This window comes from Orcinus orca, chromosome 13, assembly GCF_937001465.1.
Source record: "Orcinus orca chromosome 13, mOrcOrc1.1, whole genome shotgun sequence".
Lineage (NCBI taxonomy): Eukaryota > Metazoa > Chordata > Mammalia > Artiodactyla > Delphinidae > Orcinus > Orcinus orca.
In genome coordinates this window covers 25142430-25161837 of record NC_064571.1, presented here as the reverse complement: position 1 = coordinate 25161837, position 19408 = coordinate 25142430, and the positions used below count along the sequence as shown (strand labels likewise).

The 19408-nt window shown below is 47.3% G+C and overlaps 1 protein-coding gene across 3 annotated transcripts in view; it reads left to right on the top strand.

Moving 5' to 3' along the window:
- The window catches only part of HK2 (hexokinase 2), a 61559-nt gene extending 42474 nt beyond the window's left edge, over positions 1 to 19085 (top strand). For 2 of the 3 annotated variants that reach the window (XM_033400578.2, XM_004277122.4), the window contains 12 exons: positions 105 to 288; positions 2932 to 3087; positions 4450 to 4683; positions 5829 to 6133; positions 7461 to 7609; positions 7865 to 7984; positions 11070 to 11165; positions 11614 to 11713; positions 11815 to 11998; positions 13318 to 13473; positions 14679 to 14912; positions 16784 to 19085. In XM_033400578.2, the coding sequence (XP_033256469.1) occupies positions 105 to 288; positions 2932 to 3087; positions 4450 to 4683; positions 5829 to 6133; positions 7461 to 7609; positions 7865 to 7984; positions 11070 to 11165; positions 11614 to 11713; positions 11815 to 11998; positions 13318 to 13473; positions 14679 to 14912; positions 16784 to 16928 (2063 nt within the window). In that variant the 3' untranslated portion in view covers positions 16929 to 19085. The remainder of the gene's footprint in view (positions 1 to 104; positions 289 to 2931; positions 3088 to 4449; positions 4684 to 5828; positions 6134 to 7460; positions 7610 to 7864; positions 7985 to 11069; positions 11166 to 11613; positions 11714 to 11814; positions 11999 to 13317; positions 13474 to 14678; positions 14913 to 16783) is intronic. The other variant, XM_033400579.2, reaches the window with a different exon arrangement.
- The last annotated feature ends 323 nt before the right edge of the window (positions 19086 to 19408 follow it).

Sequence of the window (19408 nt, the reverse complement as noted above, 5' to 3'; positions counted from 1 at the left end):
CCCAGCCACCCTGGGGTGGTCTCAGGACGGAGGTTTAGGACAGATGTGGGGTTTGGGGGGAGGATGGTGCGGGTGGGTGCCGAGCAGTCCCTTGTTTTGTCCAGGCACGGGCAGCAATGCTTGCTACATGGAAGAGATGCGCCACATCGACATGGTGGAGGGTGACGAGGGCCGTATGTGTATCAACATGGAGTGGGGAGCCTTTGGGGATGATGGCGTGCTTGATGACATCCGCACGGAGTTTGACCAGGAGATCGACATGGGCTCTCTGAACCCCGGGAAGCAACTGTAAGCAGCTGCCCTGTGTGCGGTGGGCTCGGGGGGTGGGCTCCAGAGCTGAGGTGGGGGCTGGCCGGGTCCGGGGGTGGCTCTCATTTTTACTTTACAACATTATAGCCCCCAAAAGTTGCCAAGACACCCACTGCTTTATGGGAATGTTGCGCTTCCTAATACATTGTGACTATCAGTTGCTGAGAGAGCTCTAAAAAAGATAGAGCAAGCGGACAAAACAGATTATGGGTAATGATTTGACTGGATCTCTCAGAGCAGTCAATTTAGAAGGTCGTATTCTTCGTATTCGAAGTGTGCGGCCCTGCTCTTTCTTTCCACCTTCAGTTTGTAAGCTGTCCATAGAAACAGTTTGTGCACCACATAAGAAAAGTCATGTTGAGATGGCAAAGATTAGGGATCTGAAAGCTCCTTTTGTAGTTCCCAGCTCTGTCACTGCTCAGGGGATAAAGCTGTGAGAGTTGGCTCCTAATTACTGGCTGAGGTTCTGACTCAGACTCCTGCAGCGTTGCCTATTATGAGCTAGGCTGGGTCGCAGCAGTCCCAGGGCCTCCTGCTCCAGCCATAGCCAGACCCAAGGCATGTAGAAAAGTTGGTTAAGGAGCCCATTCGGCCACCTTCCCTGGACCTCTGGTCCAGCCAGGATCCTGGAGTGGCCTGGAGGAGGGGCTCTAGCATTTTGGACCCCTGAAGTCTCTCCAACCTGGTCAGACTTGGTTTTTAGTTACTTTTTTTTTTTTTTTTTCTTTTTTTTGCATTACGCGGGCCTCTCACTGTTGTGGTCTCTCCCATTGCGGAGCACAGGCTCCGGACGCGCAGGCTCAGCGGCCATGGCTCACGGGCCTAGCCGCTCCATGGCATGTGGGATCTTCCCAGACCGGGGCACGAACCCGTGTCCCCTGCATCAGCAGGCAGACTCTCAACCACTGCGCCACTAGGGAAGCCCTTTAGTTACTTTTGATTCTTACAAAACATTATTTCACTCTCACAAACATTTGCCCAATGTCCTTATTAAAGATCTTGAAACAGGGATTGCTGCAAGCTCTGAAGGCAGTTACAAAACGTTTTGAGCAATCAGGCCCTCTCTGGTCTTTTTTCGAGGCTTGCGGGATCTTAGTTCCCCAACCAGGGACTGAACAGGGCCCTCGGCAGTGAAAGCGTGGAGTCCTAACAACTGGACCACCAGGGAATTCCCATGCCCACTCTGGTCTTACTGGTGTTGTGACTGTTGTAGGAAATCTTCTAGTACCAATCCCTGCTTGGAGAGGAAAATCCAACCTATAAACCAGCTTTATAAAAGAGAGGCCTTTTCTTTACAGGGGGAGTCCTTGCTTCCTCAAAGCACAATCTATTTAAGTCACAAGCTTCTCTCACATGTTGAAACATGAGTCCATTTCATAGACTGGCTGTGTCTGCCATGGCTGGTGGGAAATTCATGGACTGAAAAAACTGCTCAAAAAGAAAAAAAGAAATGCTGGGAGGACATGTACCAACGTGTCAGCTGTCCCTGAAGTTATTACTGGGCTTGAGGAGGAACTTTTTTTCACTCTTTATATGTTTCTAAATAAATATTTTCCAAACATTGACTGAAACAAAGTGTTTTTAAAAACTGCAATAAAAACTTTTACCACTCACACTTCAGAGCCCCACTGGCCCCCTCCCCTATCTGTCGTAGAACCAGCTATTTTGGAGAAGGTGCAGAAGCAGACCTGTGAGTTCCTTACTGTTGAAGCTGGGCTACCTCTCAGGCAGCGTGCCTGTGCTGGTGCTTAAACATTTTAAACATACCTTCTGTTCAGGCAGTTTTGCCAGCTCTCCACTTAGCTCCGGTTCTGCCATACCTGGCTTTGGGTCTTGAGCAAGTCACTTCCCGAGGGCCCGGCTTCCTCTCTTTGGTTTGCACCAGGTGACATCGGAATCCCATCCACACCCCTGCTCTGGGCCTCCTCTGAAGGCCTGCGTAGATTAGTGGCCCAAGGCCCTGCGTGCCTCCTCTCTCTAGGACCTAGATCCTTTCTAAGATACCAAGAAAAGGCCTTTTTTGCTAGAAAGAATTGTAAGGGCTTGGTTTCTCCTGTCACATATCTAAGCCAGAAAGACGATCTTGTAAAGAAAACAGTGTCACCTAGTGTTGAAAAAATAAATTACCCAACTGCCCTCTCAGCTACCCAGTCACCTTCCTCCTCGGAAACTTCCAACATGTCTCACTCCCAGATTCCCAAGACCACCTGACACTTGGTACTCCTTCTCACCTGTCCCAACCTGTCCTTCTACTCTTTTTCATCGTCCTCCCACCCCAGGTTGTTCTCACAGTTTTCTCAGGAATCCACAAATGGCCTGCAAGGGGAGGGACAGTGTGAGGTGATGAGTTGCTGGCCCTGTGCCCCAAATTTAATCAGATTGACCTTTTTTTCTCCTCTTGTAAATAAATATTGAGGTTCTACATAAGATTTCATTTTAAAAGAGCATTTCCTTGCTAGAGAAGGAAATACCATCACTTCTCTACATCTCTCACTCTTAGTGCCACACAAGTTAGCGCTTCGTCCTGCATCAGCCTCACGTGTGTGCATGTGGCTTCCACAAGGAAGTAGCGAGTTCATTGGCAGCAGAGACTTAATTTTTTTGGTGTGTCTCTCCCTGCAGATTTGAGAAGATGATCAGTGGAATGTACATGGGGGAGCTCGTGAGGCTTATCCTAGTGAAGATGGCCAAGGAGGAGCTGCTTTTTGGGGGGAAGCTCAGCCCTGAACTCCTCGCCACGGGCCACTTTGAGACCAAAGATGTTTCAGATATTGAAGGGTAAGCTTCGGGTCCTTCTCTGTTCACTGGGACCCCAGAATGGTGGACAGGTGGCCGGGGAATGAGGAAGACGCATGGACCCTTGATCCTTCAAATGTGGATGGCAGGAGGGTCTCACCCACTGTTGAGGCCTGGGCCTCACATGGCAGGCCTGTGGCTAGATGTCACCAGCCAGATAGTCTCCACTCTTGTCTGTTTTGAACGTGCTGACTACCAAAGTGACTCATGGTGCTGGGGACAGCTGGCCCCCACGCAGGGACTCGTGCTTTTGCACTTGTGTTCCTGCCTGGCCCAGGGACCTAAGCTTAATGCTGGAGGCTCCCTGTGGGTCTTTTAATGACTCACTTGCATCTACTTCCTTTCCCTTCTCCTGAAACCCTGACATTTCATTCCCTATTGGTGATTTTCAAAACGGGCTCTGTCCTGACCCCTGCTTCATAACAGAAAAATAGGTCCTTGGATGGCCCTAAGATGGACCCATTTATTTCCAAAAGGTAGGGCTGAGGCCTACCTACATCTTCACAGAGTGGCAGGAGTGGGAGCGAGGATGGCCTGATTTTTGTTTTTCAGTTAACAATATCCAAAGTGTTGGGCCTGGTTTCCCGTCCTTGAGACTTCCACTTGTCGCCTGATGAGGCCTTGTCTCAGGGACCAGACGGTGGAGAGGAGGTGATTTTGGTGCTAAAGAGAGCAGTGAGACAGTTCAAATGACTTTGTTTTAAGTGGAATTCTTGAAGGAACTGGACCTACTTGTTAAAGTTGGAGGGGATGACAGTCTTCATATTTGTGTGGCTCTTAGTTCCCCTAAGAAGAGGGCTAATCTCATAGCATCAACCCTTTATCGCCATCTTTAGATGCAAGGTAAAGCAGTGCTGACTCCATTGTGAAGTGCAATAGACTCTGACTGCCTTATAGAGAGAAAATAGGATGGGCTCCACAGCTGGGTCCCTGTGGTCAGAGGGAAACCATTCCCACTAACCTGAGAAAGGCAAGCTCACACACACACAACTTGGTGCGTAAAGCCCCAAGACCAGGGCCTTGTCCTCCCATAGGATGTGTGTGAGAAAAATTAATTGTTCTCACTGGGGGAAAAATGGGCACCTGAAGTACTGCGTGTGTGTGTGTGTGTGTGTGTGTGTGTGTGTGTGTGTGTCTGGGAGAGGAACTCAGCTTGTGCTTTCCTCTCCTCCTTATTCACTGCTCACCGCCGCCCCCATAGGTGGACAGAGCAGTGAGGTGGGTGTCTGCCCTCCCTGGGACATAGTGTTTGCTGGAGCCGAGGGCTTTCTATGTCGGCCCACATACCCCGCCCACTGGCCACAGTGAGTGGACCCCTGCCCACACGCTGTTTCTGTTTCCCAGGGAGAAGGATGGCATCCGGAAGGCCCGTGAGATCCTGGTGCGGCTGGGCCTGGACCCGACACAGGAGGACTGTGTGGCCACTCACCGGGTCTGCCAGATCGTGTCCACACGCTCAGCCAGCCTGTGCGCGGCTACGCTGGCAGCCGTCCTGCGGCGCATCAAGGAGAACAAGGGCGAGGAGCGGCTGCGCTCCACCATCGGGGTGGACGGTTCTGTCTACAAGAAGCATCCCCAGTGAGCCAGCATTCGGGGCCTCTGATAGACCTGACTCCACAGGAACCCGGTTTTGCACTGTGGGGTGGTGGAGATGGACCACAGAGTTGAGGTTCTTTGTAGAATAAAAGCTCCCAGTGGGGCAAGCGGGAGCTATGAGTGTGTTTTCCTTGGCATGGGTAGAGGCTATTTCTGAAGGCTGCCAACTAGGGCTTTACTCAGAGCTCTCCTGGCTTCTAGGGGCTCTTTTTCTGCACCCTCTTATTTCCAGCTTCTCTGGCTCACCTGGGTATTGATTTGATCCTGCCCTGCCCTCCATGGTTTGATCCCTTGATCATAAGTGCTGAAATACTCAAATTTCAGTTGGGACCTGAAGGATTTCTCTCAATTGTGCCCACTTACTATCCCATCATTTTCACCTAATATGAGTGCCAGGTCAGTGGGCCTTCATTAACTGAAGGTAGATGTGGAAGGTCTCAGCCATTCCATTCCCTAGGCTCCTAGTCCAAAGCTCCTAAAACTTTAAGCTGTACACGAATTACTTGGGGATCTTGTTAAGAGGTAGATTCTGATTCAGAAGGTCTGTGTTCAGCCTGAGATCCTGTATCTCGAACAGCCCCCAGAGATGCTGGTGGCCTATAGGCCACACTTGGAGTAGGCCCTGGGGACCATGGCTCCAAGCAACCACCACACGAGAATTTCTTGCTGAACACACCTATTATCTTTAGCTGTTCAGACACCTCTAGGATTGTTGGCAGAAATGGGCCAAAGAGAGGCCAAAGTCCAGAAGAGCATCTTGACTTTTTCCTTTTTGGGTCTTTCATAAGCAGCATCTAATGAAATGAAGGATGAAACATGAATAGTAGTTGGTGTCAGAATCACCTGAGGCTGATAAGTTGGGCAAAGGAACTGTGGCCTATGGGAAGGGAGTCTTCTGTGAGTGCATGCAGGCGACACTGGCTTCCCAGAAGGCCACCCTTCCTTTTAGCAGGGTGGTCGCAGTTGAATAGCTGAGCTTTTATACAGTGACCCTTAACTTGGGAAAGAGTAGGGAGAGGATGTTTAGGGTGTCATTTGGGCTGAGGTGGTGAGCTACTGCCCCCACCATTTGTACCATTGACTCTAACTGTGGACACCCACCTCTTACCCCACGTCTGTGACTGCAGTTTCGCCAAGCGTCTTCACAAGACCGTGCGGCGCCTGGTGCCCGACTGCGACATCCGGTTCCTCCGCTCTGAGGACGGCAGTGGCAAGGGGGCAGCCATGGTGACAGCAGTGGCCTACCGGCTGGCCGATCAACACCGAGCCCGCCAGAAGACCCTGGAGTCTCTGAAGCTGAGCCGTGAGCAGCTGCTGGAGGTCAAGAGGAGGATGAAGGTAGAAATGGAGCGAGGTCTGAGCAAGGAGACTCACACCATTGCCCCCGTCAAGATGCTGCCCACCTATGTGTGTGCCACCCCTGATGGCACAGGTATGCCACCCAGCTCACCACAGGGTTCAGTCGCTGTGGGAGGACTCCCTTAACCTTAGCATTGGGTGTTCAGGCCAGACTGTTGACCATGTTTCTTCAGCTCTAGTACTGGGAAATTCTAGTGTTCAGGGGTCCCAACCAATGCATTCCTCTGCTAAAACTGAATGGTGATAATAGTAAATACTTAATGAAGGCTTACTATGTGTCAAGTGCTTCTCTAAGCATTCGACACATATTAATTCATTTAATTTTTAACTGTTAACAGAGATTAGTAGTTCATTTTGTTTGTTAACAAGCTACTACGTTTTGCACAAAACCTAGGCACAGAGAAATTAAGAAATCTGCCCAACTTCACACAGCTAGAAAAATGGCAGAGCTGGGATTCAAATCGGGAATTTTGGTTCCAGGGTTAGCTCTTATGAGGCCAGGGGTTGGCAAACTGAGGTCCATGGGCTAAATCTGACCCAGTGCCTATTTCTGTAAATAAAGTTTTATTAGTACACAACCATGCCCATTTGCCTACATGCTGTTTATGGCTGCTTTGCGCTATCATGGCCAAGTTGTATGGTTGCAGCAGGGACTGTGGCTCATAAGGCCTAAAACGTTTACTGCTCAGCCCTTTACAGAAAAAGATTGCTGAGCCCTGCTCTAGGTCTTGCAATCTAAGAAATGAAGGTCTTTTCCCAATTCAGAAAAATGATCACTGCCCAGTCCAGTGTGGTACAGCTGGTACAGGTTCCAGATATGGAGACTGGGACTCGGTCCCAGCTCTACCATCTTCAGGCTGTGTGGCCCTGAGCACAGCCAGATCTCTCTCCTCCATAGAGGGGAATGCAATGCCTCCCTCTTAGGGCTGCCTGAGGGTTGCATGGAAACTGTGTGTGACACACGTAGTGCGTTGTGACTGTCCTAAAAAGGAGGGTTTTCTCATTCTAGAAACATTTCCCTTCAGTTTCCTTTAAAGAGTTGGACTCTGTTGTTCCTTCTGTATTCTAGAGACTTATGTGAGGTGGCCTTTGATTTAGTACAAGTGGCGTGTCTAGATATCCTGGAGTATACTGTATCACCATTTCTTTCCTGTGTTCTGGAGCTCTGGAGCTCATTGTGACTCCTGGGGCCCCACAACTTGAATTCATTTGAGAACCACTAAGGAGCCAGCAGGGTTCTGGCCCCGGGGATCTTATTTTCTTTATCATTAGGTGGAGCTCACAGTCCGTCACCCTGAGGTTGTCCAGGGCCTCCTGGGAGAGCTCCCCATTAGGGGAAGGTGTTTAGACTGTCACTCTCTCCAGCCCCAACCCACCATCTTCCTGGGCTTATTTTCCAGAGAAAGGTGACTTCCTGGCCTTGGACCTTGGGGGTACCAATTTCCGGGTCCTGCTGGTGCGCGTGCGGAATGGGAAGCGACGTGGAGTGGAGATGCACAACAAGATCTACTCTATCCCGCGGGAGGTCATGCATGGCACAGGGGATGAGGTGAGGCAGGGTGGCACATCTGGGAGGGGACCCCAGGAGACACCCACTTCTCACCTGGGAGGACAGTGCTTTCTCTGCTCACCCGTGGTCCTGGGGAGGGCTACATGGACTAGGGCCCTGGGCTGGCCTTTGCTTAGGTGCATGCCTGAGCTGGCGTTTCTCCTGGGTGGAGGCCTCGAGCTGGTGCTCAGACCCTGGTGGGGCAGCACGCCCGGGCCAGGGTTCCTCCTCTCAGAGCCCAATTTCTGCTTGCAGCTCTTTGACCACATCGTCCAGTGCATTGCCGACTTCCTTGAGTACATGGGCATGAAGGGCGTGTCCCTGCCTCTGGGTTTCACCTTCTCCTTCCCCTGCCAGCAGAACAGCCTGGACGAGGTAATAGTGCCTTCCTGGAGGACTCTCCTATGGGCTGTACTGACTCTGAACCAGCCAGAGTTTCGAGCAGGGGAGAATGCTGAACTGAGAGGAAGAAAACAAGGGCATGAGTGACCAATCATGGGGAAGGGCTTGTTGATGGGAATGAGCAAGTCAGAGCTGATAGAGGTCAAGCAGGTAACAATCTTTGGAATAATGATGATGATGCTAATAATATCAACAACTGACATTTTTAAAGCATTTTATGCGAGGTACTCCTAGGCTTCCTGTGTGCGTAATCTCATTTAACCCTTAGAGCAACCATATAAGGTAGGTGTTTGTATACCCGTTTTGCAGAAAGGAGAACAATGTCTGCGGAGATGCCAACTATCTTGCAGGTCATATAGCTTGGGAGTGGCTAAGTCATGATTTCATTCCGGTTTCCTGACACCTGAGTCCATGCTGTCCATTATGCTCAGCTGCTCCTGAGGCTCCTGTTTTGGGCTCAGGACATTTCACTCCATCTCCCTTGGCTGCCCTGGTGTTTCTCTAGTGTCACCTTTGCTTTTCATTCCCTGTCACCTTGCCTCGGATGAATGAAGCAGGTTGTTGAAGAGCTGGTGCTCCCACATATTCTGGACATGGGTGTGTTGAAGCCTAGGAGAGCTGAGTAGGCAACACCTAGGCTTACTCAGGGCAGATAATTGGTATGTTAGATATCAGAATACTCTTATTTAAGCAGTTGTTTCTCTCTGTCTCGATCGGTGTTCTAGAAGCTTACATGCTTGGTACAGGTGGACATATGCTGTGGATGGAGTTACCAGGGTACAAAGGGCATGGTTCCTGCTTTAGGTGCCTACAAACAAACTGGACTGAGGAAGCAAGCTCAGAAAAGCAAGAGCTGCTCTTTGGAATGTGGCAGCAGTGGAATGATGAAGCCCTGAGGATGATGTTAATCTGAGCACATACCTGGAGGGCATGAGGAATACTTGGTCAGAAGAATGAGCTGCTGAGGAAGAAAGGCAGGCAGGCCTGGCAGTATGGAGAAAGGCATGTAGGTGGGAACAGTCATAGGTACAGTGGGCTTGGCCCAGTGGCGGGAAAAGGCCTGCGTTTCCAACAGCGTCCCTGGAACAGGAGGCCTTACGTTGCTCAGCTGAGTTTTGTAAATGCCTCTTACTCCTCCCTTCTGAGGGTTAAATTCACCACGTGCACTAGCACGTGCACTTCCTATGGTTTTAGGAAGTCCCGCAATAAAAACCCTGCCTAATCCAGTATTTCCCAACAGCTGTTAACATTTGTCCAGTGTTAGCTAGTCCAGAATTGCTTTTAGCTTTTCCAACTTCTTTGTCTCAACATATATTTTTTCAGTGTCAATGCATTGGGTTTTAAAGCCTTCACATTTGCATCAATTTACCAAAAGGACTTATCAAACGTGTATAAATATTTATGTGATATTTAATGAAACATTGCTTATTATAACAGTCATTAGAAACAAACCAAGTTGTCCAACAGTGGGAAATAGTTAAATCATGAGTCATTCACTGCCTCATATCAGCAACTAGTTTTTTCAAGGAATTTCAATAATTTGGGAGAACACTCGTGGTAAGACTAAAAAAATATTTTTAATCGAAGTATAATCTCTATAATATAGAAATATACAAAACGTGATTAATAGGAAGATAAAAACATAACATTCCGGTGTATATGCTTCCAGACTTTTCCTACTGAAATATTTTTAACAGACACTATCTGACTTTTCAAGTATAGCAACATGTATATGTGTTTATATATTTATCCTAGTGGCTCCCAAGGCATGTTAACTGTTTCTGTTAGTGCTTGAATTGTAAAATTCCAGGTCATTGTATTGGACTTTATACCATAGGTTCTAAGTTTCTGTAAGGAGCATGTATTCAGTCTAGAACTGTGAAAACTAAGAACAAATGAAGCAGAAGCCGGGTTTTGTCTGTTGTTGTCTGTAAGCTGGATTCTGCTCTGCTGAGATCACCCTGTTGATGGGAAAACCAGCAGGTGCTGAGGTCCAGAGGCCTCAAGCTGCCTGGGTTAGCTGGTGGCCACGGGCAGTTCTCCTCAGCTGTTGGGGCCTCTCCATGTCTTATTATTAAGGACCACCTGCAATAATGTAATTCGAACATTCTGTACGCTTGAAAGTGCCAAATACAAAATTTCATCGGAGACGTCAAGCTAATTTGTAGACAAGAAAATCAGGTGGAGAGAAGCACATAGTTGTTTGGATGTGGGTGTGTAAACCAGGCCACTGCTGAGACTGTACTTTGTTTTTCCAAATTTCCTGGGATCTGAACACAGCGGGACTTGTAAGACCAAACTCCTGGGCCATGAAATGCCAAGCTGGTTGGTATAAACAACCAAGCAAGTCATGGAGAAACAATACAAGGGGGTGGATAGTGAGCACACAGCCCACTTATAGGTTCTGATCTCTCAGGAAGGGGGCCTGGGGGTCCTTGGTGCTTGTTCCCTGATAGGCTATGGCAGCAAAGAGGGAATGAGGGAACAGTATAGGAAACAGTCCTCCATATTCAAAGCCGCCATGTATCTGCTCCTGGAGGGCCCTTTGACACAGCGAAGGGTACTTGTTCACTTCGTACTAGAGTTTGAAAATTTAGAGACACAAACCCGCCCCTCTGTACGATGTACAGGGCAGACTGCTTTTCCCAGTGAAAGAAACAAGCATCTAGAGCTTAGTTCCTTGGCAGGGGCCATCGTATGGTGCTTATGAGCCCATCCATTGGAATTGCTGGGCCTGGGGGTGAGTCCTCCTCTCTTGCAAGCTGTAGGCCTTGGGCAAGTTACTCCAGAGCTACCGTTACCTGTAAAATGGGCATGATAATGATAAACATTCCACGAAAGTGCTGTGAGGATTAAACGTTGTAACACATGGGTTGTGCCTAGCCCAGTACCTGTTGCATAGTAGGCACTCCTAGTAGGTGAAACAGGTTTAGAATAATTTGTGGGTGAGATGATTGGTTTTTAAAGGGCATCTGTATAACCTGTGAGGTTGTGAACTAGAAAATGACCCAGGAGCCCTTCTCTGATATCCACATCCCTGCCCATGTGTGATTTTTAGAGCATCCTCCTCAAGTGGACTAAAGGCTTCAAGGCATCTGGCTGCGAGGGTGAGGACGTGGTTACACTGCTGAAGGAAGCCATCCACCGGCGAGAGGTGGGAGAGGCGTGACATGAGGCCCGAAGTGATCTGGGTGTTCAGAGCTGGGGGAAGTGTTAAGTGCAGTTGTGTTGGTCAAAGGGAGAGTTAACCTAGTTCTTCAGCAGTTGGTGAGTGTACACTGTGTGTCAAGCCCTGCTCTTGGCAACTGGGGATTCAGGAACGCCCACAGAACGCTCTTGTTATATAAACAATCCCATGAGCTAATGTCAGGTGCTCTTGAGCTATGAAGGAAGATGAAGTTGGGTGAGGACAGAGTGAGTGGGCTGGGGAAGGGCAGTCTTTTAAACAGCATAACCAGGGAAGGTCTCTGAAGAGGTGATATTTGAGCAGAGAAAATGAGCCCTGCCTTATAAGTTTTAGATCCATTTAAATCTCCCTTGCAAGGATCTGAAGGGAGAATATTGTGGTTCATTTGTGGATTGGGATCTGCTGTTGCTCTCAGGAGTTTGACCTGGATGTGGTTGCTGTGGTGAATGACACAGTTGGGACTATGATGACCTGTGGCTATGAAGACCCTCACTGTGAAGTTGGCCTCATTGTTGGTAAGGACTCGGGCTGTCCTTCCTGTGTGGGGACACACAACCCAGGGTGGGAGGATGGCAAGTGCAGAGTGAGGCCCTGGCTGACATCTCTTGATTGGCAGGCACGGGCAGCAATGCCTGCTACATGGAGGAGATGCAGAATGTTGAGCTGGTGGAAGGGGAAGAGGGGCGGATGTGTGTCAACATGGAGTGGGGGGCCTTCGGGGACAATGGATGCCTAGATGACTTCCGCACAGAATTTGATGCAGCTGTGGATGAACTTTCCCTCAACCCTGGCAAACAGAGGTAGGTACCCGACTGCATGTAGGCCCTGGTCTGTTCATCTCAGAGCTGAACAGTGATGAGTGATCTGGTCCTCCACAACAGCAAATCCCGGGACACTCATTCTCTTGAGATGTTAATAGAAGAGATTTCTTTGGAAAGGGCTTCTTGTCAAATACATCTGGAAAGTTCTGGGTTAAGTCCTTTTCCCCCTGCTGGACTGTGATGCTCTTGAAGTCCAATTGGGAAAACAAATCACAACAGTTATGTTGCAAGGAGAATATCATATAGGGAACTGGTCACACAGGTTTTAGAGGGATGAAAAGACAAAAAGGGGATGCTTTTTGAGGAGCAGTTAGTACATGTAGCAATCAGCTCCTACCCTGAGGACTAGGAGAACAGGTGGGAGAGAGTATTAAAACCTAGATCTGGAACTTGAGGAAAAACAGACAGTTGAACCACCTGCTGCCATCAGGGTGAAGAAGCATTGCTGGGGTGAGGCAGATAGGAATAGGAAGCAATAGAAGCAAACTTCTTTCTCCTCCATCCATCCAGTATATAGCACCCTTTACTGTCATACTGGACAAGGGGGTAGCCCCAGCATCACAAAGCCCCTGGTATGGTGGGATCTCATTAGGAAGAGGTTGCACGTAGTGTTTCCTAACTAGATTAATCAGGGACCATACTTCTGCAGAATATACTTTGCAAAATATTTGTTTATAGTAGAGGTCACAGGCTAAAATGCCTCCAGGAGCCAGGCAGGCAACATTAATGAAAGAAACAGGCTGGAGTAAGACAAGATTGAATGATGATGGGGTTTTGGTTGAAACTGAGAACATTGACTTTTTAAAGGCACTAGGTAGAGCCAGAAGACCCTCATGCCATTGAGTAGTCATGTTTCGTTCTAGTGGCCAGAACAGGGGTCTCCAGCTGGCACTAGTTACTTGAGCAATAAGTGATTAGGCTGAAGAGAAAGCGTGCTAAATTCTCAGCAACACAGGGGATTAAGACAGCATCTTACCCTTCTGGAAGTGTGGTGGGGTTTGGGTGTGCGTTCCTTCTTGAGGAGTTGGGAATAAGCCTTGGAAGGGAAATGAAACCACAAAATGGGGTCAATCTCAGGGAACGCCTTGGGCCTCAGGACACGTTTTACTGAAGGCTATGAGTCAGTATGTGTGGATGCCAGGAATCCTGCCTCAGTGAGTCAAATAGCATTTCCTTCCCACAAAGGGGAATTTGTATGCCTTCTACCTTCTAATGCGATGGGGGTGACGGAGCTGGTGTATCTCAGCACATCCCACCACCTTCCTTCTTAACCTCCATGAACATTACCTGCATTGCAGGTTCGAGAAAATGATCAGTGGCATGTACTTGGGCGAAATTGTTCGTAACATCCTCATCGATTTCACCAAACATGGGCTGCTCTTCCGTGGCCGCATCTCGGAGCGGCTCAAGACACGGGGAATCTTTGAAACCAAGTTCCTGTCTCAGATTGAGAGGTGAGAATTTAGGGCCTGGAATAGGATAGACTGTATATCCTCCTTTTCATGGACAGACAAGCTGGGATTTCCACAGTTCAAGTAAGATCAGGGTGTGGCTTACATAAAGGTCAGTTTAGTAGTTCACATGTTTGTATCTATATAGTGTTGTTTTAAAGTACGTTATGAACAGTTGGCATTTTAAGGGAAAATATATAATATTCTCATGAAAAATCATGGTAAGCTGGATGAGCCTGTGCAAAGAAGTATTGTTGGGTTTTAGACCAATTTCAAAGGTAGAAAGAAATATAGCTGCTCATAGAATGTAAATTGGAACGCACGGAGGAAGATAACCCACTAAAGCACTTTATGCTTGGCAAAAGGGTTCTTCTTAACTGCTGGCTGCTGTAATAAGGCAACCAGGATTGAGTGAGATTGGCATGTCAGGCAATGCAGAAACATGCCTTGTGGCGGCTCATTAAAGCAAAGCCTTCTTCCTCCAGTCTAATGGTGGAGAAGTCTGCTCCAAATTAGAATACTGAATTTCAGAGCCTTTTAAAAATTAATGCTGTGTCATTATTACTCTCATGCATATAGGAAAACAGGAACTGGTTGGCGTTCATGAGTGGGGCCCTAGGGCATCTGCACCAGTGAATAGAATATTGTTCTAGTTTGCATGTCTGTTTATTTTCTCCATATAGTTTTATTTATCTTTGTTTCATAAATAGTGCACAGGTAGATTTCAGACAACCCGGAGTGGGGGAGTAGAAATAGAACAGGCATTTAATGTTGGTGGGTGATGCCTGTTCTGCTGACCTGTGAACAATGAGAGATTGGACAGGAAAGGGCTTTGCAACTGAAAACTGTCGCATACGAGCATCATCACTGTCTTTACTGTCAATATTTCCAGATAAGTGGAAAACATGGACAGTGAATTTCCTTTTGAGTGTCAGTTTTGTAGCAGCAGCGCTCTACCTTGCCTGGGCAAAGTGGCATAAGGAGCTGTTTCTTCGTGTTCTCTCTGTGAGGGTCAGTGAGATGAGCACTAGTTCCTGAACTGAGTTTAAGAATGGAACCACCTCTCAGGGGCAGTGGCTTTTACCCCCAGCTCTCAGAAGGCCAGGTCCCCCAGAACCACTTGTGATGAAGGAGCCAGGCCCCGGAGTGGCAGGCCACCATGCCCTCTAGGTATGTGACTGACCACTCACTGTCTCCTCCTGGCCCAGTGACTGCCTGGCCCTGCTGCAGGTCCGTGCCATCCTGCACCACTTAGGGCTTGAGAGCACCTGTGATGACAGCATCATTGTCAAGGAGGTGTGCACTGTGGTGGCGCGGCGGGCAGCCCAACTCTGTGGTGCAGGCATGGCCGCCGTGGTGGACAAAATACGAGAGAACCGTGGGCTGGACACCCTCAAAGTGACAGTGGGCGTGGATGGGACCCTCTACAAGCTACATCCTCAGTGAGTGCCTGATCTCCACTCTTCCTGCCCATCTTTCTCCCTCTTTCTCACCATTCTTTCCTTGCTTTCCTTTCTCTCTCTCTCTCTTTATTTTATGGCAAATTATCAGACGTTCCAAAGAGTGTATATAATATATATATATTATAGTTTAAAGATTAATAACTAGAAGTAGGTCTGTGTTTTACCACCCAGCTAGGAAGCCCCCTGTGAGCCCCTCCCAATTGCACCCTTCACTCCCCCCTACCATGAGTGAGTGCCGGGGTGATTAAGTCTATTGCTTTCTTTTCCCCCTCCATATATCTACGTATGCATCTACATTGTTTAGTTTTACTTAATTTTGAATTTACCATATGACATCTTTTCTTTTGTTGACTGGCTTTTCTCACACCACATTTATGGTTTTGAGATGCATCCACACTGAAGTCTGCAATCATAGTTAATTCATTTTCAAGGCTGTATAGCATACCTCTGAATGACTATACTATAATTTATTCTAATGATGGATATTTGGGTTATTTCTAGGTTTTGACTATTACAAGCAGTGCTCCTGTCAACATTCTAGTAAATGTATGCCGGAACTCTGGATCAAGATTTTTTTCTACAGTCTAGGGTAGGGGTTGGCAGATTATAGCCACAAGTGTTTTTGTAACTAAAGTTTTACTGGAATACAGCCACACCCACTTGTTTATGTGCTGTCTATGGCTGCTTTCGGTTATAACAGCAGACCATATGACCTACAGAGCTCAAAATACCTATCGTCTGGCCCTCTGTAGAAGAAGTTTTCCACCCTCACCCGTGGTATGGAAGTACTGAATTCCCTTTTCTTTTTACTCTTTTTCCTGTCTTTCTCCATCTCTTCTCCCTTTTCTCCTCTCATCACTATTTCTTTTCTCCTTTCTTCCCTCACTTGCATATGTTGAATAAATTGCTTTAAAATTAGGAAGTGCCTCAGTCCCTCTCCCCTAGAAGCTCTTCAACTAAAAGTTAAAAGAATAGAGCTGTGCCCCTTGCCTGGACATGAGGTAGGATGGAGAGACTCATCGATTGAATTGTCACCTGCTGTCACCATGATTGTTTCAGGGAGCTGAGAAACTTGCCCAAAGTCTACACAGTTAGTGAAAAGACTGGACCTTGAGAAGTTCCAAGTTTCTCTTGTTGATGATCAGTGTCATTGTGAAAATAGGAACCTCAGTCCCAAGTGAGGGTCAGAAGGGGGACAGAAGTCTAGCCACCAGCACTGGGGCTTGGTGTTAGGAGCCTCTGTTCTCAGCTCTGCAGATGGGGAGGAGCAACTTGTCCCTGCTCTGGTGGGGAGATGATGACGAACGGTTTCTTCCTCTAGTCCCATATCAGGAAGAATCTCTGATTTCTGTTCTCAACACACCCTCCTAAGTCTGCTCCTTTTGCCTTTAATGACATTTTGGGTTAGATATGAGTCTGATGTGAGTTAATACCTCTGGAAAATAATAGAATATCACACATGTGGCGCTTCACCCTTCCCTCCAGAGTTGATGAACAGGTTATATATACACTTCTGCAAGGTATGCTTGTGGCGTCCACGACTGTTGAACTTCTCTTTCACTGCTTAGTTTTAAGAACACAGCTTGCCAGAATCTCAGACTTTTGTCCTAGAGTTGAATCTTAGCTTCCCACTTGCCCACTGTGACATAGAATTTGGGCATGTTGCTGGTCTCTCCAAGTTTCAGTTTTCTGAAGCACAATACATAATGTTTCATTCATGGTAGCTGTCATCCTCTTTCCCATCTCAATTATTCCTGGGTTTCCAGCACCACTTCTTAGGGTCCCATCTCTGAGGATACAAATCAATTGTGACTAAGGTATTTTTTCTGTCTCCTTCCCAACTTTTCCAGCTTTGCCAAAGTCATGCATGAGACGGTGAAGGACTTGGCTCCAAAATGTGATGTGTCCTTCCTGGAGTCGGAGGATGGCAGCGGGAAGGGGGCGGCTCTCATCACTGCTGTGGCCTGCCGCATCCGAGAGGCTGGACAGCGGTAGAGCCCCTGAAATTGGAAGGACTTCCTCTGGTTTCCCTTCTTTCCTGCTTTAAATTATAAGTTGATCCCCTTGTGTCAGAGACGGACCCCTTGGCTTTTCCTTAGCAGAGAGGACCTTATCGGACTGGGTTTTGTCTCTGTCTACTCACTGTAGAGTTTGGTACCCAAGGCTTAGCCCTCCTGAGATAAATACAGTTTGAAGTAAGGATTTGTTCCCACTTGTCACAACCATTACCATGGGTTCTCTTAAAACTTGAAAAAAAATTTAACCTTTAGTAATCCCCCTGGCCAAATTCCATGTCCCTGTATAACCCTACAGGGTGGGGACACTAATGAAAAACTACGGTTGCTTCACCTTGGAGCCTGAACATGACATTTCTAGGTGGAGAGCATCCCCCAGCATGGAAGCTGATGCTATTTCTCCTCTCAGAGATCTGGGAGGTCTCCACTGACTTGAGCCTGATTCTCCCATAGGCAGGGAGGAGGGGCGGTAATGTAGGGGAAACCCATGGATAGCCATGTGGCAGCCCCTCTTCAACCTCATCTTTAAGCATTTGCCTAGTGGGTTCCAGTGGATGCTGTTCCTGGAATCAAAGCATCCTGAGTCTGAGCAAGCAAAACCAAAGCTAAGAGTCCTGTGAGTGGGCTTGTTGTCACATCTCCTTGTGGGTTCACAAGTCATCCATAAACAGTGGACCTTTGGGGAAGGGAAGACTTTTTGGTCTGTTTAAAAATTTTTTCCTGCAGAGGTGGAAACACTGTATTTTCATTTTAATTTATATTTGAAATTTATTTAGTTCATGAAGTACATCTGCTCCTTCATTTTGACACTGTACGTAACGGTCGGTTGTATGTAACGTATTTATATGTTAATTTGTTATGTCTGTAAATACACAGGGTCTCATTAGTAGATCAGTGTAGTTAAAGGATGGAAGATGAAGATACTGATTGGTTCCTAGAAATACCTCATTCATCTTCAGGAAAAGAAGGAAAGCCTCTTTAGGGTGAGCGAATGGCCAAGCAGCTCCTTGCCAGCTCCTTTCCCTGCAGACTCAGAAACTTGGAAGGTGGCTGGGGACAGAGTGAAGGAGGCTGGGGCTATGGATTGAAGAAACCACGCTAACTGGCTGCTCAGTCTAGGGACTTTCCTGGAGCCATATTACATGAGATGCTAACAAAGGAAACAGGAATCCTTTCAAATAGACTCTGCTTAGAAATCTTCATCCTTAGGGCAGTTATTAGTATTTTAAACCTCTCTAACAATACAAAGGAAGCCACCAAAAACGTTGAAAAAATTGTCTAATTGTTGATAGCAAACCGAACCAAAACAAACAATCAAACAAACGAAACTTCAGGGACAACACTTTTGGTGGATTTGTGCCCTCCTAGCAAAGTTCGCCTTCAATTTGTTTTGTAAATGTTCTACAAGAGGTGTTGTCCACAGACTTCCTTACACTGAGCTGTTTTTACAAGAAGTGTTTATTTCAAACTGCTTGGTGCGGGGTTGGGGTGGTGGTGAGGGGAGACATAAAACCTTCCTTACCCTGCTGTTTAGAGTGCAGTTAATTCTGAATCTGAAAGCCCACTTCTGCCCTAAAATGATCACACCCCCACACGTTAAACCTGAATACTTCATAATAAAGAGGGGATGGCCTTTTAACAATGTTGAGTAGGATACGAGGATCAAAACAGAAAAATGGAAAGACGCAACTCAACAGCACCCAATTTTTGCACATTTATCAAACTTGTACTGGAACAGTGTCTAGATTTGTGTCTCATTAAAGGATGCCCAAGAAATAGAAATGAACCTTAACTTTTAAACTTGAAAATTAGGCACCATCTATGAAATTGCACATTTCTAAAAGGTAGAGCTGTGTGTGTGGCTATTTAAGATGTGTCCTTGGTTTCCAAAAAGGAAAGCTGGAAAATGCAGTTTGAATGTTTGTGTTCCCACAGTTAGGTGACAGTTCCTTGCTGACGCTGCTTTGCCCGTGTAAATACATTGCCTCTCAGTCTTGGACTGGGATGTGCTCAATAGCAGATCGTCTCAAATCCTTGAGCCCTCAGTCTAGTGAAGATGTTGTCATGTACAATAAAGAACTAGTTGAATTAACTGTGTGATGTTAACTATTAATAAATTTTAACGTTTTTCAAAATATTCAGTGTGTGATTCGTGAGCATTTTTCAAGAGTGCAGTCATCTTTTGAGCATATTAGTACTTCCTGGCCCGTCTGAGTAGTTGATGAGTGTTTTGATTTTGACTATATGTGCTTGACAGGCATGTAGCTAACTCTTGGCCTTGACCCCAGATATTTCTCACTCCAGAAACACAGTCCCAATGGAACGGGAAAGTAGGTGACTTTTCCTAGGCCGTCTTTGAGCCCCTAGATCTCAAGCACCACTGAAGCACCACGGCTGGCCCAGCAGTCTACTGGCTGAGATGTAGCAGAACCCTCAGAGACTCTGGGTAGTCTCCGTATA